Consider the following 25,157-nt stretch of genomic DNA (forward strand, 5'->3'; position numbering starts at 1 on the left):
CTTCCTACACTAAAACGATCATGAAAGGCATTTTTCGCTTTCTATATGTGGTGTAGAATGCAGAACACATTGAAAAGGTAAAAATTAGGAGAAATAAAGATATTTCTCTGTGTTACGCCTCCACCGGGGAGGCATATCGTTTTGACGTATTCCCAGGTTTACAAGGTCTTGGAACTCTGGGAATGCATTAAAAGCCATAGGAGTTGTGTGGAAACACCCATTCAACAGCCATGGAACGCCTCCCTTTGCATAGAGTAATGCAACACAGCGATTTATGCTGCCTTGCATTACTCCATATTTTGGAGCCATTCAGAGCCATGCAAAATGGCTTCATGTTGCTCAAAAAAATATCTCTTAGAGGTTTGCACCATGCATGTACCACATTGCATGGTGCAGGCATGGCGCAACCCTCTCGTAAATATGCCCATTGTTTATAAAATGTTCACTTGCACAATATCACCAAGATAGTATGGGAGGCCCTCTTGAAATTGTTTAAAAACATTTTAACATAGACTAATGCTCTTGAGTAGTGGTGTTCAGGGTGTCAACCGTAGTTGGATGAAGGCATGATTAGCACTATAACCAAGGATGTAAGAGTGAAAGGAAGTGCACAACACCAATCAGAAAGGATAGTAAACCAAATAATGCTTCCAATAAAAACAGCACTTTGACAGCACTAGGGGCATATGTGGTACCAAAATATGGTTGTCAGAACATTGACTGACAAATATTTTGTTTTAAATATTATTTGGAAACATATTACCCTTTTGGAGTTAGTACATCTAGTCTCTTTTGTCCCTTGCCTATGACAAGCAACACAGGAGCAAAGTCCAATGGGAACTTCAAGAATCAGCCCAACATAACTTTGTTGCAAGGGAGTTAGAAGTTCTTCCCTTGGAATTAAGTGCAGCCACAGACCTCCTATCATCATTCATAAAGGGCACTGCCCTAGGCATGAGTAAAAGAGAATATAACTCATTGAGATCTCATTTTTCTTTCTCTAGGTCAGGCCTAACAACAGCTTTAGTTTTCCCACCAGCCTGTTTATACATAGATGGTGGAGAGACTTTGGGTCAACCCTCTTCCTCAGTTGGTCTCATCAACTGCTATTTATATTTTGTCTCTTCCTACCACAATATAAAACATGATGCAGTATGTCAGCCTCCTTCAGCAACTGGCTCTTGCACACTAGGAGTGACAGCATTTTACCTGATCACGTGCACATCCACCTAAAAAGAATGTACTTCAGTGCCAGAACTACCAAGCCGATAATTTGCCTGTGTGCTTTTCTGTCCATTCTTTACCTTTTTTTAACTCATCCTCATGTGTTTAAACTATGTCTTCAGGTTGCAGCAAATCAATGGCAATAGTACCTTTTGCGTGTCCCCAATATGATAGATATTTTCATGGGATGAGCATTAACATTACAAAGGGTTCTATACCTGCTGCAAGTATTCCTGCCTTCTAGGATTCACATGTATTGTTTTTTTTAAAGTGTATTAGGTCGCTATAGTTTTTTAAAATATATTTTTATTCAAGTATACGTCTACCACTTTTATGAGGTGAAAATATTTATAAATGTGGAATAACCCTTAAAAAAGCAGATGAAAATATTGTAAAAAAAATCTGCAGGGGAATCATACGGAATGAGGGAGATTACATTACATTACACCTTACACTGAAATCTTAAATTCACATCTCATGGTTTTGAAGTCAGAAGGCAAGATACCACAATCTGGATATTCTATTAATTTTTTTATCCATTGAACCCGGCGTACGAACAACCCTGACAACAATGAATTCTGTGTGTAAGTGTTTCATCAATCCAAATCTATTCTTCTACAAAACAGAATCTCAAAAAATGACAATGTTTTTATTTTTTTATGCAGCTTTTCCAAGAGTGAAAAAAATCAAACATTTACTAAGAGTGTGGAACCAGTGTACTGAAACTGGAAGCCCCGTCATCTGTCCAACTGAAAGGTTTTTGAACCAACTCAAAAAAATGTTCTTCTCCAGAATAAAGGGAAAATATCCCGGACAACTAGAGACAGGTACGTCGTCATTGGTCTGCTCGAGGGATCACGTAGACTATGGATACTGTGAGTGCATGTGGGTAAAATGTTGGGCCACATTTACTTCTGTTTTGGTCTAGGTCAACAGTGTTCATCACTGGTTCTGGAGAGTCTGATCTATGCTCAATTGTTAGGATTATCATTGATCAATTTGAATTTGTTGTATTTAAATATATCTCATAGTGCTAGTCAAAAACTCTGGCATGTATCCTGTCCTTGTGTATCTACAAAGTATAATTCTAGTCTTAGTGAAACAAATTTAGGGTGGTCCACACTGTGTTTTTATAATACAAACGTTCTGCCGTTTAGCACTTCAAATGTCATTGTCTGTTTACTGAGATCCTTAGATGTTTCTGAAGTGATGAAGCAAAAGTGTTACAAAAATGAAGCCTAAGGAGGAAAGGAAGTGTCATTCTTTTTGAGAACATTATCAACAGTTTTAGATCTAACATAGTAGCATGTGAAAGTGCTAGGGTGTATGTCAGAATATTGAGGACAGAAACATAGTGCTACAAAAACATTGTTACCAAAATATCGGCAACCAAAATAACATGGAGGTAAGTATACTCACACAAGTTTAGATTTTTCTTTTAACATTTTTATTTTTGCATTTTGAAGTGAAAACAAGTGAACATGACACACAGTACAGTTCCACTTAGAAGCAATAAACTTTATTCAAGTACAACAGGAAATGTCGCCCACAAACATCTAGTTATAATGAGAAAGTCAATTTGAAGCACAACTCGCCCTAGTGGGGCACTGTCAAAAGTACTATCAATGCCACCCCAAACAATCTCACAAGGAGGAAATGAGGGGAGGAGGAGGTGAAGGAATAGGAAAAGAGGAGAAAGCGAAGCAACATCTATCAAGCTGTTTATTGATGCAGAAGTTGTGTTTATGCCGAACTATCCTCTGGATCAGAGGAGTATAGTCTTTTGAAATTGTCATATGGCTCCCTCCTACCAGTGGAAACACAATGTGGTTAGTGGAGGGGCGCCATGTAATGTCAAATTTAGCCACTCTGTTGCGGATGATGGCAATGTTTCCATGGCATAGAAAAACCAAACCTTTCCCCACCACATATTTAAAGAAGGAAGCAGTGGCTGTTTCCACATTTGAGCTACGCACAGCCATGCCACTAAGAACAGGTGAGAGAATAAGTGGCCCTGAGGGGTCATCTTGGGAAAGTGCTCTCTGCCCCCGGGTTACCTAAGAGGATCGTAAGTGCATCAAGTGGTAGTTGAAGGTTTGTGATGGCCTGTACAGTGCTCTGTTTAGATTTAATATTCTCAACTCCACATCCATAGTTATATATTTATAGAGTTTAGTATAGTAAACTTATACTTACCTATAAGTATGTTACCTTATGATATTTTGGGAGTCAATATTTAGGTAATGACATGTTGGCATATAGGTCCTCATTCCGAGTTTGGCTGGCGGCGGTAGCCGCCAGCCAAATGGGAACCGCCACTTGGCCGCTCCGCGGTCAAAAGACCGCAGAGGCCATTCTGGCTTTCCCGCTGGGCCGGCGGGCGCCCGCCAAAGGAGCGCCCGCCGGCCCAGCGGGAAAGGCCCTGCAACAATGAAGCCGGCTCCGAATGGAGCTGGCGGAGTTGCAGGGGTGCGACGGGTGCAGTTGCACCCATCGCGCTTTTCACTGTCTGCAATGCAGACAGTGAAAATCTTTCTGGGGCCCTGTTAGGGGGCCCCTGCACTGCCCATGCCAGTGGCATGGGCAGTGCTGGGGCCCCCAGGGGCCCCACGACACCCGTTCCCGCCATCCTGGTTCTGGCGGTGAAAACCGCCAGAAACAGGCTGGCGGTAAGGGGGTCGGAATCCCCATGGTGGCGCTGCAAGCAGCGCCGCCATGGAGGATTCTCCCAGCCGGGGGTAATCCGGCGGGAAACCGCCGGACCCGGCTGGGCGACCGCAGCTTCACAGCCGCGGTCGGAATACATAAGGAAGCACCGCCAGCCTGTTGGCGGTGCTTCCGTGGTCGTCGACCCTGGCGGTCGAAAACCGCCAGGGTCAGAATGACCCCCATAATGTCTAACAGATGAGTAATTAAACCTCATAATACATCTGCTATACTTTGACCTTTTGATAATTTCTGAGGTACCTGATAAATGAAGGACATTATGTCTGGGTATACGTAAAGATATTTTTTACTACTTATCCTGATTGCTGCTACAATCAAGTTTTGAATTATATAGGAACTCCCAATACTGGTCGAGTCTGCCAAGCGGGTATTTACCTACCTATGTGCAGAGTAATCGCCTGTGATGAAGCATGCCACAAAACGTTCTGGCTAAGGCGACATCTCCAAAATCTCTGTGATTCCTGCTTGTTTCTATTGATTTTCCCATACAAGGCCTTCGCAATTGTTTTGTGTACATCTGCAGGATTCTGTAGTATTAAATTCTTTCAATTCCTAATCTATTTGGTACTGCTACCTACAAGTTAGCTATTTTCTTTCACCACAATATTGACATTTGTTAACAGATTATTGATAGAGGAGTTCTAACAGATCCTGGTTAGGTTTCACAATAATTGCCTTCTGAGAGTGTGATAAGAGTACACCTATATCACAAAATGTACAGCATGTTGTCCTTTGAAGAGAGAAAGCTTTTTATCTGTTGATTTCTTGTGATCTTCTCTTTAGTGTGTCATAGGATGCTAGAGCAGATAGTTAGCTGCTCTGGATTGGTTTCCTGCACTGCTCTCCCTGAGGACCTAGTTACCTTCTTCTTGCTCCATGACTACTTGAAGAAACACAACGTGGTCGACCTTGAGAAGCATCTTGCAGCACTAACTAAAGAAGGTAGGGGAAGAAATGGATATCCAATTACATGTATAGCCTTGCTCACACAATGTACTTATTTGAAGCAGCTGTCAAACCTTTTTGTGGGGTAGGCACCTGTGAAATAGCACATGCTCCCAGACCAGAATATGTGATGGAACAACTAGGTCCTAAACAACCACTTGCCTATACCACTACTGCTAAACAACTAAAAAGTCTCTACAACGAAGTAATGAACAATTACTGTCTAAACAACGATTTTGCCTGAATAACAATTGCCTGAACAACGAATGTTAAGGTAAGTTTTTTTTTAATGGTTTATTAGTTGTTTAGAATTGATATATCAGTCATAAAACCATCAAGGCAGAAAACAATACTCCATATAATTACAAGTTACAAGTGAAACTTAAAAAGAAAAACAAATAATGGAACAATAAAAAAAAACATTCATAGCTAACAATAAAAAACAATACAATCTTCATAAATTACAATGTTTTAAAAAAACGAATTCGTATATACCATGCAGCCACAAGGAACTTGCTAACTGCATGGATCAGAGTAGCAGGAGTATCACTCTTTAAAATCCTGAGGGCAATAGCAAATTGTCTAAAACCCAATTTCTGACAAGCTGGACAAATCCACTTGCGTCGAGGAGAAACATACGCTAGACAGAAGAACATAAAATGTTCAGCTGATTCCAGGACAGCATTGCAGCCTGGACATAGGTTGGACACCGATATATATATATAAATTCTAAACAACTAATAAACCATAAAAAAAAAGAAAAACTTACCTTAAAATTTGTTGTTCAGGCAATCGATATTCAGGCAAAATCTTTGTTTAGACAGTAGTTGTTAAGTACTTCATTGTAGAGACTTTTTAGTTGTTTTGCAGTAGTGGTTTAGCTAAGTAGTTGTTTAGACCTAGTTGTTCAGGATGTTTCTCCCAGACCGAACCAAAAACAGGCAGGGCAAATGGATCAAGATTACATTCATTTAGTTGCATAAACTGATTTTTGCAAGTTTTGAAAGTGCTATGAGCTTGTACATTCATAGGACAAAGATCAAGGAAGGCTTGACACATTTCAGGCTTTCTGGCAAAGCCAATAGTAGAAAGATTGGGTTTAGTGACGATCTTACAGAGTGAGAGCGAAATGAATGCAAAAGTAAAAGTAGGAATTATTGGTTCATCCTGCCGTTACTTTAGACTGAAAGTACAAATAAAGGTCCATTTTGGAAGCAAATTGCTTGTAGAAGTACAAGGAATGCCATATTTAAAAAGACATAAATTTGCAATGTAAGAAGGGACGTTGGTAAGGAGAAAATATGTGCAAAATGGAGGGAAAACAAGGGCTACATTAACAAAACCTGCAAGAAGAAATAAAAAAAAAAGGAATAATAAGAGAAAAATAAAAGTAAAAAATGGCAAAGTGTATGAGAAGGGACAAGGAAAATTATTAATCATCAAACGTTTTTGATGTGTCTCATTTGAAAGCATCACAGACAACCCAAATCACATCACTGCTGCTTTGTAAAGAAACAAACAGCACCATCTACCTTTAGTATACATTGCAATCTCCAGTCGTTAATCTTTGAATTAGCGATGAGAAGGTAAGGGAGCCAAACATCAGGGTAGAGACTTTCAAACAGGCTCACATGACAGACTAACACAAGTCCATGCATTATGTGGAATAAAGTACCTCTTAGTGGGGAAATAGAGCATGGTTCATTAATGGAATTAACTTCCACTTGGTAAATTCATTGTAATGAGGGCCTTAGTATTGAAGCAGATTTACATAGTTGAAAAAGTCAGTTCAAACATGCATCATTAAACAAACGCTACCCAATTCCACCATCTATAAATACCGTTTGGTGATTGTCAGAAGGTATAGAAACTTTCTGCATCTCACTTCAAATGAGGAATGACAAAAGTACACAAAACAGGTTTTGACTTTATTTAGAAAACATTGCCACTGTATTGAGCCTACAAGTATCAGAACATGTTCTTGTGCAGTTGCCAGTATGACAATTACTGTGGCGGTGAGATGAAAAACACAGCCATCGGCTTCCGTAGCTAACTGTTGACTGCTCTGCTGTTTTATTGAAGTGACCCTCATAGAAGATCTTCAGCTGCCCGGGCGCTTAAAGAAGCTGAAGAAGCTGAAAGGGAAGCAGTTACGGCAGTTGCATCCTTTGCCTCAGACGCTCAGTCTGTTAGCGACTCTCCAGCTCGACGAGAATCAAAAAATCTGCAAAGCAGCCAAGTCATGTCTCAGCCGAGCAGCGACGCTCAAACCTTTCAGAGACAAGGTATGCTTCAGAATAAAAATATTCACTTTTTAAAAGTGTACAGCGTCACCACTGTCAGTTAGAGTACCAAGTAACTGCAAGACTGTGGCACCAAGGGCTATATGAAATGATAACTATTGCCAGAACAATTAAATGTTGGAGCTCCATTAAAAATTGTAGTGTGGCAGAGGGCCAAAAATGGCTGGTATAGATTTTCTCCTTCAACCTTTCAGTGTTCTGTCTTTTCTGTTTCCCATTGTTTATTATAAAACATTTAGCCCTCAATAGTGTTTTTGTCAGTGTTTTGTCTTTTCTGTTTTTCATTGTTTATTATAAAACATTTAACCCTCAATAGTAAAAGAAGTGAAAAGTTCTATTTCCTTTATAGCTAAGGGCTATGCTGTTGAAAGCCCTTTCTCCATTTATAGGCCTTCATCCATGGCTCAGCCCTTTAACTTGCCAGGAGGGCATTTACAAATGGTGAAGCCCTCTGCAGTGGCATATGATGATATATTAGAACATTGGGATGTTTGGTAGCTTTACTGAAGATAATCAAATGGCTCAGGTTTACTAGTTGCTGGTACAGACCTTCTACTCGAACAGTCCAACTACTTCTGTTTCCTCCCATGTTTATTTTAGAACATTCTACCCTTAGTGGGGTCAGCAGTATAGTCCTTCTGCTTCAAGGTAAAATGTCTGTTAACGGGCCTTTAGCTATACTAATAACTACGCTAATAATACTATCATTATTGGTTGAAGCCTGTAGTATCTTTACAAAAACCTGCACCCTAGCAGGGCAGCACCAACCATCATTGCTTTGTGGTCATGATCCACCAAGGATTTGCTGCATTTTTCCTCAGATTCAAGGCGACTGGCGCAAGTGCCCCACAAATAGCTCCTTGCTGGCACGCTTGGGCAGTGAGGGTGTCAGGGGCACCATGGGGGCCACCTTTTGAGCACAGAGATGGACACTGACAAGCGAGGGTGCCGGCATTTGCCTAAAGCATCTGTGGGCTGTGTGACAGCTAAAATCATGGCCCCTCCAGCCTTGACTTGAAATTCTACAGTCTCCTGGCCAGACGCATTAGCCTCGCTGATCGGCCCTCTGAGGAAGAGACAAGGGGACATATTTATACTCTGTTTGCGCCGGAATTGCGTCTTTTTTTTTACGCAATTCCGACGCAAAAATAACTCCATATTTATACTTTGGCGTTAGACGCGTCTAGCGCCAAAGTCCATGGAGTTTGCATCATTTTTTTGCGTGGACACCTACTTTGCGTTAATGATATGCAAGGTAGGCGTTCCCGTCTAAAAAATTTACTCCGAGGCATGTGCGCCGTGTTTACACTCCCGGGCAAAATTCACGCCCGGGAGTGGGCGGGTCAAAAAAAATGACGTACGGCCGCTTTTGCGGCGTTTTTTAGCGCCTGGACAAGGCAGGCGTTAAGGGACCTGTGGGCTCGGAAGGAGCCCAGAGGTGCCCTCCCATGCCCCCAGGGACACCCCCTGTCACCCTTGCCCACCCCAGGAGGACACCCAAGGCTGGAGGGACCCATCCCAGGGACATTAAGGTAAGTTCCGGTAAGTATAATTTTTTTTTTTGTTGTGGCATAGGGGGGCCTGACTTGTGCCCCCCTACATGCCACTATGCCCAATGACCACGCCCAGGGGACAGAAGTCCCCTGGGCATGGCAATTGGGCAAGGGGGCATGACTCCTGTCTTTGCTAAGACAGGAGTCATTTCAATGGGGGTTGGGAGTCGAAAAAAATGGTGCAAATCGGGTTGAGGCGAAAAATTTGCCTCAGCCTGACTTGCCCCATTTTTTGGCGCCCAAGCTCCATATCCCCCTACGCCGGCGCTGCCTGGTGTACGTCGTTTTTTTTCACGCACACCAGGCAGCGCCGGCGGCTAACGCCGGCTAACGTCATTGATTAAATACGGCGCCCGCATGGCGCTTCAGAATGGCGTTAGCCGGCGCTAATGTTTTTGACGCAAAACTGCGTTAGCGCAGTTTTGCGTCAAAAAGTATAAATATGGCCCAAGGTACCTTGGGTTTGGTGGGACTGACTGGCAGTCCCATTGGAAGACCGTTGCCTGATCCCAACATGGTGGCCCTGTCCTGGAGTGGGCCTCATGCAGGAGCAGATCGAGCACCTCACTGCAACATGCCAGGAAAGGGGTATCCGCTGAAGAGGCAAAGGGCTTTGGCTGGACAATCACATACCTGACCTCAGAGGAAAGGGGGCGCGTTACCTTCAGAAATCAAGTGAGAGGTGCTGTTACTGTTGCATGTGATTCCCAATCCTAGGCCCCCAACGCCATGGGCTGCTGCACTGTTGAGGCTTTTCTGGAATGCTAGGGGCCCTTATCCATATAAGTGGGGAATCGTACCCTGTGTCAGAAGCCTAGAACTTGGACTGCTGCCTAGCGGGTAGTAACGTGATGAATTAAGGCCTGCTTCACTGGAGACCAGACAGACCGCTTACAAATGTCAGCAGCCTGGGTCCCTGCCACTAGGGGGCATTCAGCCACACAGATGGAAGGCTATTAGGTAGGGAGCTCGGATAACTTCAAGACCTAGACCTGCCACAAGGGTCATGCTCTCCAACAACTTCCTAAATCTACATAATTAATACCTTATAACTGTGAAGTGGAGTGACAACCTATTTTCTCTCTCACATGGCTTACGGAGGGGCGGCCTTGAACACCACCTGGGGCCTCTTACTTTGCACCTGTCTACAGTCTATATGCCTACAAAAACAGTGTGACCTAACAGGGTATCAAGCTATTTTACCTCAGCAGAAGCGAGGGGCGCACGCCCCACCAAGAGCCTCTTGCGAGACTATGGCTCACGCCCCACCAGTGCCTCTGGCGAGGCTATGGCTCTGACTGAAGAAGACCTACTTCCCTCCTTCCTGAACTTCAAGAAAGCTGCAGGAAGATCTGAAGGCGGACTTCGCTCTCAAGTCTGATATCAACTGCAATCTCACTTCCCTATTGCAAGATGTTGACTCGGTGGGCACCCGAACCCTGTATCTCGAGACTAATGGCCATATGTACGAAAGCTTTATCCCATAGACACAGAATGGGTAAAATCCTTTGGTATATCTGGAGGACTCCTCGGAACAACTTCGACTTCAACTGCACATTGCCCTTTTTAAATGTAAAGACATGGAAAATTGTTCACGACAAGACAATATCAGGAGAATGTCTGGGGGAGTGAAGGGTTTAGATCTAGAGGCCTTCATGAGGGCATGTTTCTGAGCTGCTGGAAGACTTCCATACTGACTGGACTGGGTTCACACAGTTGGTCCAGTGACTCCTCGAGGGAGGAAATGCCGCTGAGATGCCCTGGTAAAACTCCATTCCTTCAAAGTGAAAGACTTGATTATGATGGCTGCTCGGAAAGCAGATACAGGATGAGATATGCTCACTATTTCAGGACATTTCCACATTGGCATGCCGACTACAATTTAAGCCAGTCACAGATAAACCCTGCAGGGATCACATCAAATACAGATCGACCTATCCCTTTATTATCTCCTTCGACTACCAGAACAAGGCCTGTCACTTCGTGGATCTGAATGAAACTCCAGCCTTATAGGGGGTGACAGCTTCTTCGTGCCCTGGGCCTGGTGGAGATCTGGGGGAGGCTTCAATGAGTTCCATGACCAGTGCAGACAAGGGAGATTGGTAATCGCAGCACCGTATGAAGCACCAAAGGAAATGATAGACCTAGAGCTGAGACACAAGCGTTGGAGGTTCACTCTTCAGCCAGAGAATTATGTGAGAACAGGCCATTGCAGGCAATTAGTGTTCTTCTTGTTTGTCTGACTCAGCCACGAAGTGTGACTCAGAATTATGTCGCAACTTGCAGGGCCAGCCAGAAGTTTGGAGACAGAACTTTGGACTATGAGATGGCAGATGCTCCTGCACATAGTCAAAATGGCTGTCCGTCACAAGTCTGCTTTGGACTTGGTATGCATCCTCTAAAATGCTTTGGCGGTTTATGAAATAAATGACTGATCCTACTATGCCAGAAGTATTATAAACCATTGTTGGGGAACTAGGTTCTTGAGATTTAGGGCCAGATGTAGCATTGAATCCAATAGTGATTAACTAATCGCAATTTTTTACGAATCACAATTAAGTAATCGCTATTGGAATGTATGAAACTCCAGGAGTTTCATACTGCGATTTCCAAGGGCTTGCAAATGGACCTACCTCATCAATATTCATGAGGTAGGTCGCAAGTTGCGAGCCATTGCGAATGGCTACAATGACAGGGATGGTGGCCGGCTGGGCTCAGCAGACCACCATGTCTGTGATTGCTTTTCAATACAGCAATCTTTTTTTTTTTTTTTTTTTTAAATTGAAGGAAAACGAGAATGCGTTTAAAAAAGAAAAAAAATCTTTAAAATTTTTAAGAGTAGGCAGTGGTCCGTGGGACCACTGGCAGCTCTTAAAAAACGTTTAGGCATGCATTCACAAAGGGGAAGGGGTCCCTTTGGGACCCCTTCTCCTTTGCGAATGGGTTACCACGTGCTTGAAGTAGGTGGTAACTGCAATTGTTTTGCGACCGCATTCACGGTCACAAAACAGTCATACATTCCTCTGCGATTCGGTATTAGGAAGGGAAGCCCTTGACATGCCCCCTTCCCAATACCAAATCATATGTAGTCGCCAATCCAATTTGCAATTCGGTAACAAGTTACCGAATCGCAAATTGGCCTTGTTACATACCAAAATGCATTTTTGCGATTGCAAACGGACCGTTGTTTGATACAGCTGGCCCTTATTGTTTTACTGTCTTTGTTTATGTTACATGAGTGGAAGGTATATGGTACACCATGGAGGGACAGCGGAAGGAAAAGGGGTGGGAACCAGAGGTGTTTTTTTGGTCCTTGAATGGAAGGGTTGGGAGCAAGAGTGGACAACAACAGCCTGCCAGATCTGTGGTTGTTGTGTATGAATGTTAATGTATTGAATCTGTGATTTTAACTGCCCTGTCATGCAATGTCAAAGGCCTTAATTCTCTGGCTAAAAGACACAAACTCTGGAAATACCTACTTGACCGGAGATACGATATAGTCGCATTACAGGAAACCCACCTTAAATGTAGTGGTAAACACAGACTCCAACATAAAGCACACCCCCTGGTATACAGAGCCTCAGTAACTCTCCTCTTTCATTTTTCTTTAAAGTTCTAACCAGTGGGAAGTAAGGCTGACAAAAAGGGGAGACTTATGATGGTTAAGGGAACCATTAAAGCCCAGAAGTGTACGTGTAGTTTCGATATATGCACCCAATACGGGGCAAGCCACTTTTGTCCACTCACTTATTTCCCTCCTGGGTGAAGTTTGCGGAAGGAGAGATTATCCTGATGGGATATTTCAAACTTACGTAGGACCTCTGCCTTGGATAGCTCCCACTCACATAGAACCCACACTGGGAGTTTCGCTAGGGCCTTGAAACAAACCATCCTACTCTTAGGTTTAATAGAAGCCTAGAGAACCTCACATCCTACCGCCAGGATTATACCTTTTCCTCTCACTCTCAATACACATTGTTTTGAACTGATTCTACCTTCATAAGTCAATCTCTGGAACACTCTATTATGAAGGCCACCTTTGACCCTATTACTCTTTCTGACCACGCTCCTGTAGAGATTACACTAAAGTGGGATGCCCCGACTTCTAAATTCTGACTGTGGTTCTTTCATGGGCCCCTTACTCTGGCTACCTTTTCTGAGACGAACTCGGTAAAACCATAAAGGAATTTTTCAAAATGAACTAGGGGATACTAATCTTTCCAACATATGGGATGCCTTCAAGGCAGTAATCAAGTGGAAATGTCTAATCTGTCAAAACAGAAGATGCAAGATAAACTCACTTGAGGCTGAACTTCAGCTCTCAGAGTGAGCCCACAAAGACGTTCCAATCTGGTCTTTATGAAAGAAGGTCATAGCATTGCAGGGGATGCAAAATGCAATTTACACAAATAGAGCGGTGTTGACTCTGCTGCGCCTTAAAAACCACAACATATGACCAAGGGAGAAAGGTTGTCTCACACTTGGCATGGTAACTACAGGCCAAACATGAGAAAGAATACATTGGTCGGTTTACCCTGTAATCCGGAGCGGCTGCCACTACAAAGGAGGAAGAGGCCCGGGCATTCCAAGACTTCTATAAACAACTGTATTCCTCCGAGCCCTCAGACCAGGCTGTGTAGCTGGACTATTTTGCTGGTCTGACGCTGCCCAAGGTTACAGTCAGCCAAAACGAAGTCTTAAAGACCTTCAGCTCCGATATGCTGCCTCATTTGACTACCCTATTCAATTAAATAGCTGACACCTGCTGAGTGATCCACTCAAAGGGCGAAGCACTGATCTCGGTCATCCCGATGCCCGGGAAAGATCCTCATTTTTGTGCTTCATACCGGCCTATTACATTACTGAATCTGGATGCCAAACTATATAAAATGATGTTGACTACAAGGTTGGAGAATAGCATGCTGGACCTGATCCACCCAGATCAGTTTATTTTCATTAAAGGCTGGCAAATGCATGGTAACCTATGGAGGTGGGCCACCTGTTTGAAAAAGCTATTAAAAAACACATTCCAGTGTATCTCTTGGCACTTAATGCCAAAAAAGCATTTGACTGAGTGGACTGGTCCATCCTCTTCCATTAACTTTGAAGCTTCTGCTTTGGGGAACAATTTATAGCCATTGTTCAGGTCATTTATGCCAACCCGCAATCAAGATTGTTGGTGAATGGGATAGGCTCTCACCTTTTTAGTTTGGAGAGCAGCTTGAGACAGGGTTGTCATTTTTATTTGCCCTCAAGATTGACCCTCTGGCAGTCAATGTGAGAGTGATGCAATCAATTCAAGGACTTCTTTTTGGCTGGCTCTATGGAACATAACATATCCATGTTTGCAGACAATGGTTTGCTGTTCCATACATCTCCTCAAACATCCCTGGCTGCCCTGCAAATTGCTCTAAAAGAATATGAGAAAGTGGCAGATTTTCATATTAACCTACACAAATCCTTTCCCTGAATCTGTGGCATGGAGGCAATGGTTAGGTTCAATCCTTTTCATTGGGCTAAAAAAGATTTCACTTACCTGGGAATAAAGATTACTCCAAGAGTGACTGATCTTTATCAAGCAAACTATCCTCGGCTCTTGAAAAAACTTAAAGCAGACCTTAAACTTTGGACACCCATGTACATATTATGGCTTGGTTGTAGTAAATCAGTAAAGATGACTGTATTACAGAGGCTTCTATACCTTTTTCAAGTGCTCCCCATTGAAATAGAAAAGGACTTTTTCCCTGCCCATGGCTCCTCGGTAAGCCAATTTATTTGGCAAGATTACAGGGACCGACTCGCCTATAAATTGTTGAGACTACCAAGAGACAATAGCAGATTGGCCCTCCTTAACCTGACACTATACTATAAAGCAGCACAGTTGAGGGTGGTTTCCAAATGGTCGTTAGGAGAGTGCAACAAACACTAGCTACACATAGATACAGCGGCAGTTGGCAGATACTTCTGGGTTGTCTTGTAGAAACTGAAGTTGGACAGACCTATCAATGCATACATTAGTACCCCAACCAAGACAACCCTTAACGTGTGGGATGAGGTGAACCTGTTTGCTAGGTGAGCTACATTCCCCTCGCCTTTTACCCCTATACACTTTAACCCAGCCTTTATGCCTGTGCCTACACTTGGACCTTTTGATCAATGGCAGGAAGGGGATGTCTTACCATATCTAAATTATTCCATGGGTGGGACATCCTCACCTTTGAAAATTGTCAGTGGGATTTCGCTCTTCCGAGCACTGAGAGATATCACTACACACAATTAAAACACTGGGGGCCACATGTACGTACCTTTTTTCTCCTCACAAACGGCCCGATTCTGCGAACAAGAAAAATGTTTTTGGTATGTACAGACCCATTTTTGCAATTCAGTAATCTAATTACCGAATCGCAAAAAGGGTTTGCGAGCCGCAATTAGGAAGGGGCATTGCCTTCCTAATTGTGAGTCGCAGTCCGATGTATGATTGTTTTGTGACCGCGAATGTGGTCACAAAACAATGGCAGTTAGTACCAGTCTCAAATTGGTGCTAACCCATTCGCCAAAAATATTTTTCCTGCCATTCAATAAGGGAAGGGGTTCCCTGAAAATATTTTTTGAGAGCAGGCAGTGGTAGCAAGGACCACTGCCTGCTCTGAAAAAATGAAAAGAAACTTTACTTTAAGGAAAACGGGCTGCATTTAAAAAAAAAAACTGCTTTATTTATAAGCAGTCACAGACTTGGTGGTCTGCTGTCTCCAGCAGGCCCCATCCCTGTGAGGGCAGCCATTCCCAATGGGGTCGTAAATTGCGACCTACCTCATGATTATTCATGAGGTAGCTCATTTGCGACCCCATTGCAAATCGCAAACGGTGTACAGTACACTGATGTACATAAGGTTTTGCAGCTCGCAAATTGCGACTCGCAAATAATCGCAAATTGCGAGTCGCAAAACTTGGGGTCGTACATCTGGCCCTGGGTAATCAAACCAGCAATGAGGTTGGCTGCCACTAGAGAACTCTTAGAAATAGAAAAGTTGGTGTGATCGGCGGGTGAGCCATGAGGCTGTGTTTCATTCCTATACTTGAAAATTGATTACTACCACACCCACAACTAGGTCTCGTCATACAGCTTTTTGGGAACGCATTCTCAGAGAGACACTCACTGAAGTGCAATGGCATAAGCTGTGGAGAGATGTCCCTAAATTTAACCACTCTGTAGGAATAAGGGAGGTGCACTACAAAGTGCTATTTGATTTGTATCTATGCCCCACCAAACTTAGAAAAATCTACCCAACCACGATTGATATGTGCTGGAGGGGCTGCAGGATACTCAGGTATTTCAAACATATTTGGTGGGATTGCCCTGTTATTTGGCCCTTGTGGTCTGAAATACTGGCCCAGATTAAGAATATTCTATGGTATCCGCTGCCGCCTACTCCTGGATTTTGCCTTTTGGGTCGGCGCGATGAGCCGCTCAGGTACCAGACAATCCTGTGGCTGTGCCTTGGGGTGAACAAGACGTCTATGGCTGCATCCTGGAAGAAGACCGAAGCTCCCTCGATGTCCCAGTGGCATGCACAGCTTTGGCAGGCCATAACCATGGAGGGAACAGCCAATATTTCTCTAGACAATTACAAAAAATTCCAATATATTTGGGACCCCTTGGTGCAGTTCATCTCCATTGGCATTCCGCTCTTTACGTGTCCCAACCATACTCGGGCACTCCACATCTTTCAGATCTTAAGTCAGAAGGTGGTATCAACCCCCATTTGTAAACAAAGTATTCTTCTCCAGAGGCCCTCCCAATGGTGGGGGGTTCTATCCCATCCACGTCACGCACTGCTTCAACATATACACTCATGTTAGTTATGGGTTAATTGGGGCAGGGTGGATTAAGTTGGGTAATGAAACTGTGAGACGCTATTGCAGAATTGACAGTATTAGTTCACCAAGATTACTTCTTGGTAACTAGGAGACCACTATCTTGTTGAAACTGTGTACATACTCGCAATCGGGACGTATAATTATGGTCTCCTCTAATTGTATTACTGTCAATGTATATGCCTAGTTAAACTCAAAAAAGAAAGTTTGAGGAAAAACACCATCACCATATTTCCTATTCACAACATAGCTGTGACATTTGGAAAATGTCATCACCCTCTAAAGTATAATAGTTTTGGTTTAAAGTCATAATGCTTGCTGCCAACAAACTGTTTGAAAAGAAAACACTAAAGTGATAAAACAGCCCCACTTATCTAAAAAGATGACTAGGTTAGCAGGTGTACTGGAGAGCAAGAACTCACCTGTGTTTTAAACATCAAAGTAAGAGTTGACTTAGATGAAATGTTTTATAACATGTCTGCAACAAATTTTATTCCTCAAATTGATGTGTTGTATTTTCATTTGGCGGATGTCGGGCTTTTTGGACACATTTGCAGCCAAGTGATTTCTAGCATTAGAGGAAGCAAAAACAATGCATTTTAAAGGGGTTTTGGCAAGTGAGAAATAAAATACCTCCTACTACTGTATATGTACAAGGGCTATTCAAAGTTACCACCACCGTGCCTTACCCTTACAAAGGATCTTCCCCTTTGGCAGTGTATCTTCTTTATGGTCATGGTACTCCTTTGAGACTTGAAACGTCCTTACAGTTGGTGGCACTTTAGACTATGTATTATTATTATTATTTACTATAGCTAAATTCAACAAATAGAAATAATCACAACAATCAATAGGAATGATTAGGGATTCTTTGCAGGTTGGTGATTTCAGGGCATGCATCCTGGAAAACATAGATGCAGATTCAAAATACAAAAATATGCATATAACACAAACACAAAATAATAAAAGACCCAGCTAGGCTGCCCAGCAGCAGTTACCATGAACAGTCTAACCAAGGGCACACAGTTGAACAAAAGAGAAGCAAACCTTAATACAAGACTTCAGGAAGTGTCGAATGGGATATGCTAGGACTTTCCCAGCACTTCTTCGGCTATGAGAATTGTGGTTGCTGTTTATTGCCTTCATTGCTTTCATACTAATTATACAAATATTAATTTGAACATGGATACTTTCCTGGTGGAACCTCATTTCTTGGAGTTCTTTAACATAGGGTCATAAATTATACCTGTTGAGACATTGTTCGGATACTTTCAGTCAATACAACATCACATCACCTTACTGTTTGTGCACCCACTGCAGAGTACACTCTCCCATATGGGCACCACATGTCTAGTCTGGCTGCCCCACAGGAGCTTGGTCCTCTCAAGTGCAGTTCCCCTTGTCTAGGAGGTATGGCAGTGTGGCTTATATCAAGAATAGTTAAAAAATGTACACTTAAACTTTTGATCTGTTAACAAAGGAAGAGTCCAGCTGAAAAATATTCCTCAAGTCTCCACAATCAACTCAAGTTGTTATAACCACTTCATAAATAAACTAAAAGAATGTTCTCCCCTATTAGTACAGTGGCTGTAGTGAAGGCTACAGATGCTTGGAAGTTTTTTTATTTTTTTTATTTTGGATGTATGTAATGAGAGCCAGATGGTCCCAAGGCAGATGAGGTACTGGACCCCAACTGTAACAGCTATCATCTTTAGCTGCTGGTGTCCTGGGTCCCATGTGCTGCAGACACCCCGTGGGAACCGATTTGTTAGGACTTGATTCTCAGGGTAGTGAGACAGAGTAGTCAAAGTTCACCCACTTTTTCCCAAACACTGGCACAGGGAGCAGAAGGAAGTACACCACTTTGCTCTTGTCTCTCTGGCCCTCGTAAGATAGAAAAGTAGTGAAAAGAGTAATGCCTTGCACAACCCTACTTGCTCTCCCCAAGGGTCAATTTCCCAGTAGAGAGTTTGTTTTGAGAACTGTAACACACTTTTTAGTCCAGCAACAATAGGGACCACCAGACAGGCACATCATGAAGTGGCCTAACAAATTATTGTTGGAAAATGGGTTATTGGCAAGGGCAGGTAAGTATCTACACTTAGCAATAGGCTACTAACCTACACTTAGGTCCAGTCAGGTCTCAGTAAATTAAACCCAGCTCCACCCTTGGTAGCTTGGCAATGAGCGACAAGGCTTAACTTAGGAGACAAAGCGTAAAGCATTCAAATATCACAAAACTGTAATTAAATAAAACACAGGAAAAAGTTTAAAAATCCAAAATCAATTTATAAAACTAGGAAATATTTGTATCTTTAAAATGACACCAAAACAAATAAAATTGGAAAAGGGGAACCGGAGATATGAATTTTTTAAAGAATTAATGCTTTCTAGCGCATAGAAGCAACTAGCGCTCAAAGGGTTTAAAAAAGGTCACTCTGGAAACGAACAAAGTCCAGAGTTCAGGCCACCCATGAGTTAACACTGTCACACTTACTTTCAGAAGTGTTTGATTCAGGAAAGTGGTCCACAGCAGCAGCCAAGGGTTCAGAGGCTCTGGTGTGCCTCTTGGGGTCTGGGACTACAACTCCCACAATGTACCTCTTCAACTTATGGAGTTGCTCCAAACGACTCCAAACTTCTGGATCTTCTTCCAGAGGTCCCTTTTGTGTCCTTGAAGTGTCCACAACTTGATCCAAGGTTCCAGATGCTCTGAGTTGTTCCTTGGGAGTTGGGACTACAATTCCCAGAATGCACCTGGTCAGGACTTGATGCACGGGACTCTGGGCAGCTCCTTTGTACCTGTAGCAAACAGGGAGTCCCTTCTTGAAGCAGTAGAAGACAGGTAAAGTCCTTTTAGTGGTGAAGCCCAAGTGTGCAGCTGGTGCAGTCCTCCAGAGTGCAGTGTCCAGGTGCAGGTCAGGGGTCCAGCAGGGCAGTCCTTCTTCTCCTGTAGTTCTTCCTTGTTGGAATCTGATAGGGATCTGTGGTGTGGGTGCAGGTCTGCCAGTTTTATCCTTGCTCCTCAGTGAAAAACAGGGGCGTCCTGATTCTCCAATCAGGGGCAGTGTCATTCCCCCTGTGATGACCACTTCCTGGGAAGTGTAGCAAAAATCAGTTCCAGGGAGCAACATTCCTCAAAAATCCATTATGGCTGAAAGTGATTTTTGGAGGTTACATCTGGCTGAGCCCACCCACTGGGGTGGCTAAAAATCCTAAACAAACCCCTCTCCTCCCCTCTCCTAATCTAATCAAGGGGGCACCTAATTGCCTGGGTTTGCAGGATGTGAGGGTGTTGCTGGATTGCTCCAAATGTCCTTCTCTGCCTTTGAAGACCAGTTTGGCAGCCCTTCCCCTTCCTGCTTCACCATCTGCTAAGGGGAGATCTCCTCCCCCAGGCACATCTCTTTGTGTGGAGCCAGGCCACTTTACACCTCATCAAGGCAGCCTGGCCAGGCAGCCAGAGGCTGGCCAATCAGAGCACAGCAGCAAACACACTGCAGGACTGAATTTGGCAACTTTTCAGGTAAAGTTTAAAACCCTTTACCTGAACAAGTTATATTAAATCCAACAACTGGAAGTTGTGGGATTTATTATAAAAATTAATTTGATACCAAACTTCTGGTATCTGTTACTTAAGGGGACTTTAAAAAATAATATAAAGTCTCCCCATTCTAGCCTATGGAGGCTATTCACTACAATGAGGTAAAAACACATTTGTCTGTTTTCCCTCACCAGGGCTTATAACACTATTTTTATAAGGTCCCCCTACTTATTGTTACATGGCACCCAGCCTTAGGGGCACATAGGGCACACCTTAGGGGGGACTTGTGTGAAAAAATAAGGTAGTTTAAGGCTTTGGAATTACTTTTAATTCCAAAGTCGAATTTGCATGTAACTTTAATTTGAAAGCAGCCAGCAAGGCAGGCCTGCCTTTAAAATTACACTGGGCACCTCAGCAGTGCACCTATGGGTGCACTACCTATGCTAGGGTCCCTAAACCTACATGCCCTACCATATACTAGGGACTCATAGGTAGGTTGACATAGCCAATTAGTTTAGTTTAGTTTAGTTTTATGGATTTATAGATCACAACAGTACACGAAAATTCTTGGAAGGAACAGAAAAAGACAGATTAGCGACTAAAAAGAATAGTTATCAGCTTCTTCCTAAAAAGAGATTCTGATGGTTCGTGGCGGAGTTCAGAAGGCAAGGCATTCTAGAGACGGGCAGCCTTAATGATGAAAGAATTACCTCCCCATGATCTCTTGACATGGGGTATATAGATCTGCTGAGCAGATGATGATCTCAGGTATCTTGAGGGAGCGTGGATGAAGATCCGCCTTCTAAAAAAGAATGGACCACTATTGTGTAGAGTTCTATGGGTGATACACATGGATTTAAAATGGATGCGCTGTTTAATCGGAAGCCAATGAAGTGCTGCAAGAGCCGGCTTGGCAGATAGGTGCCTAGGAGAGTTAGCAAGGAGTCCAGCTGCTGCGTTCTGCACAATCTGCAGCCTCCTTATTACATACTCTGGGGAGCTAAGAGAGAGAGAGTTCCCATAATCCAGGCGGGAAAGAACCAATGCCTGGACGAGAATTCATCTGGCTGAAACAGGAAGAAGATTAAGAATCTTCCTAAGAGATCTAATAAAACCAAAACAGACAGAAGAGATTCTTTTTACTTGTAGTTCCATCGTCAGGCGGGGATCGAGCACAAAACCTAGGCTTTTTACCTGTGCCTTACGGGGGAGGAAACTGATAAAGGCCTCAGAATGCAATGCTATCGGAGAGGCTGGAGAGCCATTGCCTACGATCAATACTTCAGATTTGCCATCATTAAATTTAAGTTTGGATTGGATCATCCAATCGCCGGTATCCTTCATACAGCAGGCCAAATTAGCGGAGGAAGAGTCCCCGGTACTAGAGAGGGAAACCACTAATTGAGTATCATCAGCGTAGGTGACCATTGAAAGATTGTAGGGAGTGACTACTTTAGCCAAAGATGATAAATAAATATTAAAAAGAGTTGGACTCAGGGAGGAACCTTGAGGGACCCCACAAGTCAGAGGAACAGTATCAGACAAAAAAGAACGATCCAAGACTTGGAAAGTTCTTCCTATGAGGAAGGAAGAGAGCCAGGAGAGAGCAAGGCCTCCCACGCCTGCCTTAGAAAGTCTGTCGCAGAGGAGAGTGTGATCAACCGTATCGAAGGCTGCACTGAGATCGAGGAGGATGATTGCAGCGTGTCCTCCCTGATCTAATAGTTGACGGGCAGACTCAGTCACCGTTAGAAACGCAGACTCCGTACTATGTTGGGCTCTAAAGCCCATTTGAGTGGGGTGAAGGAGCTCATTACTCTCAAAATAACTCATCAATTGCAAGTTTGCATGTCTCTCCAAGATCTTGGCTAAAATGGGAAGAAGAGCGATAGGTCTGTAATTATCCAAAACAGAGGGGTCAAGCTTTGGCTTCTTGAGAAGAGGTTTTGTAATAGCATGTTTAAGAGACTGGGGGACAATACCTGAAGAAAGAGAGTTATTAAGTATTTTTGTTAGTGGAGGGACAATAATGTCCGGCTAAAGGATAGCCGGAGGGGCAGGATCCAAGGGGGAACCAGATTTGATATTAGAAAGTAGATTAAGAGTTTGAGCATCTGTAAGAGGTAGAAACGTAGTTAGCAAAGACCCAATAGAAAGGGAGTTCACAGCCTGCTTATCTGACGTCTTCTGAAGGGAGGCCAAAGAAAAGCCAGAATATATCTTGGTAATCTTGTCCTGGAAATTAGCTGCTAGTAAATTACTATGCATAGTAGAAGCTTCTAGCAGAGAAGGCGGCATAGGAGTAATAGTGAACTCTTTGAAAATCTGAAAGATTTCCTTCTGGGAATTGGAGGGGTTCTCTATTATATTGCTGTAATAAGCAGTTTGAGCTGCCTTAATATTATTATGATAGGATCTAATAGCTTGCCTATAAGCTTCTTTAGCAGAGGGACGGTAATCTTTCCTCCAAGTCCTCTCTAATTTTTTGCAATTCTTTCTGAGTTCTAATAGCCTAATTTGCATACTGATTTCACACAGAGCACAGGACCTGGGACTGGTTAGCAGTACCCAGGGCACCATCAGAGTCAGAAAAACACCAGCAAAAAGTGAAAAATGGGGGGAAAAGTATGGAGGCCTCTGCAATCAGCCCTGTTCTCTCACAGTTATATAATCTTGGGCTCTTTTGGGCATTGAAAACAGGGTCTGTGGCATTTGCTTTTTGTAGAGCACTCCAGCACCAGGAATTATTTTAAGACTTATGGACTCTAGATGTTGGGACTTTTTCCTGGATCTGTTTTTACCACTACTCTCCCTCTAATTACAGAGACCTAACGGCATTCCTACATGCCCTTTTAGTTCTTCACCCTTATCTTAAAGATTCTTGATGGCTCCAGCTCCAAGCTACAGTTTTCCACTAGCAGGAAACAGCTCAGAGCCTAGGAGCTGTTTTTCTTTCTTGGCTCATGGTTGGCCCGGAATATTCCTTCAGCAGCACGCTGTGGCCGTCAAAGAAGGTTACACTTCTGCCCCACCCCAGCCTCAGTAAGGAGGCCAGTACCATTGACCCTGGAGACACTAGTGCACCAGAATCAAAGTTCAGAGAGTCCCACCATTCCACACAAGGGTCCATCCAAGCAGAGTCTGTCTGTCCTTGTCACCTGCGGGTCCTAGTGCGTCTCAGAGTTCTTCTCTTGTGCAGTGGCTTAAAACGCAAAGTGGAGAGGTCTTGAAGTTAGGCATCTCTGCCCAATCAAGAGATGCCACATTATCCATTCAGACCTAACCCATCCAACTGCAGTGTATTTTAGGAATTTTCAAAATAGTGTGTTCCAGGATTGGTCAGTCACAACTCCTCCAGAGACTTTAGTTCAGCTCCGACACAGAATGCTGATTCTCTCCCTCCAAAACTTAAAAAGGGAGTCCCCATCCTATGAATGGTGGCAGAGTGCTGGATATCTCCCTTTGTTACTGTGTTATTGTGAGAATGGTCATGGCCAGGGTGGTCAGTAAGAGTGGGTCAGTTACCATGCAGATTTCTTCCGACCCTCTTCTTCTCACAGGAACAAGGTAATTCCAAGCAAATGGCCTTTTTATCTGAAGGCTTTAATATTCCTGCTGATCCTCAAAGTAAGTAACGTGGCCAAGCAAGGTACTTTGATGCCCAAATTTAATTAGGGCTTTACTCCGGAAAATACTGGTACACCCAAAGTACATGAAGGAGTACAGTTCTGACAAATTAATATTATATTTGTACTTTCGACCTTTTTTAAACCTGTAGAAAAAAGATAATCTTTTCTCAAGGCTGACCTAGTGCAAAGTTGAAGTTGTGGCACAGTTTTCACTTACAGCTTGAATAGAGTAAAGCACTACAGATTTACAGCGAAGCACTACAGTCATAAAAGTAAAGGCAATTCAGACTCACTATAGTGAAAGACAAATGTAACTATTTCTTTTTGGATGCCCAATTAAATTATGAGGCCAGCACAGGCTATAACCAATTTATTGAAGCTACCACTTATAACAGGTCACCTGTGTGGTGATTCTTGGCTGAGTTATATAGTATTCCCATTCTAAGACTGCGCATGCATGACCACTCGTGGTCACATGTAGTCACAGTTAACCACTGCAAAGCCTCATAACTCAGCTGTGGACCAGTGAACCTTATCTTAAAAGGCAGGCACTGGTGGTTAGGACTCAGGTCAATTTTAGCAGATCTAATATGGGTGACAGTCAGTGCTACTCACTTGTATAAGAGATCTAAAAGCAGGTGTTGCAAAAGCAAAAGGATTAGGGCCTTTAAAGCAGATGAGGACCCGATGCTTCACGGCACATAGGGGGTCATTAGGACCTTGGCGGGCGGCATTAGCCGCCAGCCAAGATCTGACCGCCGCGCGGCCGCACCCCCGCCACAGCCATTTGGAGATCCCCGCTGGGCCGGCGGGCGGAAACATGGTTTCCGCCTGCCGGCCCAGCGGGGATCACGGCCGCAACATAGGAGCCAGCTCCAAATGGAGCCGGCGGTGTTGCGGCCGTGCGACGGGTGCAGTTCCAGACCCGGCATAGCAGACAGTGAAAAGCTGCAGGGGCCCCACGACTCCCCGTTCTGCCAGCCTTTTCCTGGCGGTGCAAACCGCCAGAAAAAGGCTGGCGGTCGGGGACTCGTAATCCCCTGGACAGCGCTGCAAGCAGCGCTGCAATGGCGGATTATCACAGCCGGGGCAAAAGTGGCGGAATACCAGCCTGTTGGCGATGCTTCCGTCATTTTAGCCCTGGCGGTCTCGTACCGCCAGGGTCAAAATGACCCCCATAATGCCTAAACAGTGCAATTCAGTTTAGCTCATGTCCAAATTAGAAAATGCTTGATAATGCACTGGACATCACAATCTGTTGAATCTGAATGCTCCAGAGGACTAGCTTATTATTACATTCAGGGTTGCATTAAATTAGTTCCAGTAATTTCAAAAGGGCTAGCAATGGGAGTTTACT

At 43.6% G+C, this 25,157-nt stretch overlaps 1 protein-coding gene across 4 annotated transcripts in view; it reads left to right on the forward strand.

The window, feature by feature from the left end:
• The window catches only part of RIPOR3 (RIPOR family member 3), a 451,742-nt gene that overhangs the window by 407,735 nt on the left and 18,850 nt on the right, over positions 1 to 25,157 (forward strand). For all 4 annotated transcript variants that reach the window (XM_069243646.1, XM_069243644.1, XM_069243645.1 and 1 more), the window contains 3 exons: positions 1,890 to 2,051; positions 4,735 to 4,893; positions 6,979 to 7,181. In XM_069243646.1, coding sequence (XP_069099747.1) covers positions 1,890 to 2,051; positions 4,735 to 4,893; positions 6,979 to 7,181 — 524 coding nt within the window. The remainder of the gene's footprint in view (positions 1 to 1,889; positions 2,052 to 4,734; positions 4,894 to 6,978; positions 7,182 to 25,157) is intronic.

The sequence above is a fragment of the Pleurodeles waltl genome, chromosome 7, assembly GCF_031143425.1.
Source record: "Pleurodeles waltl isolate 20211129_DDA chromosome 7, aPleWal1.hap1.20221129, whole genome shotgun sequence".
Classification (NCBI taxonomy): Eukaryota; Metazoa; Chordata; class Amphibia; order Caudata; family Salamandridae; genus Pleurodeles; species Pleurodeles waltl.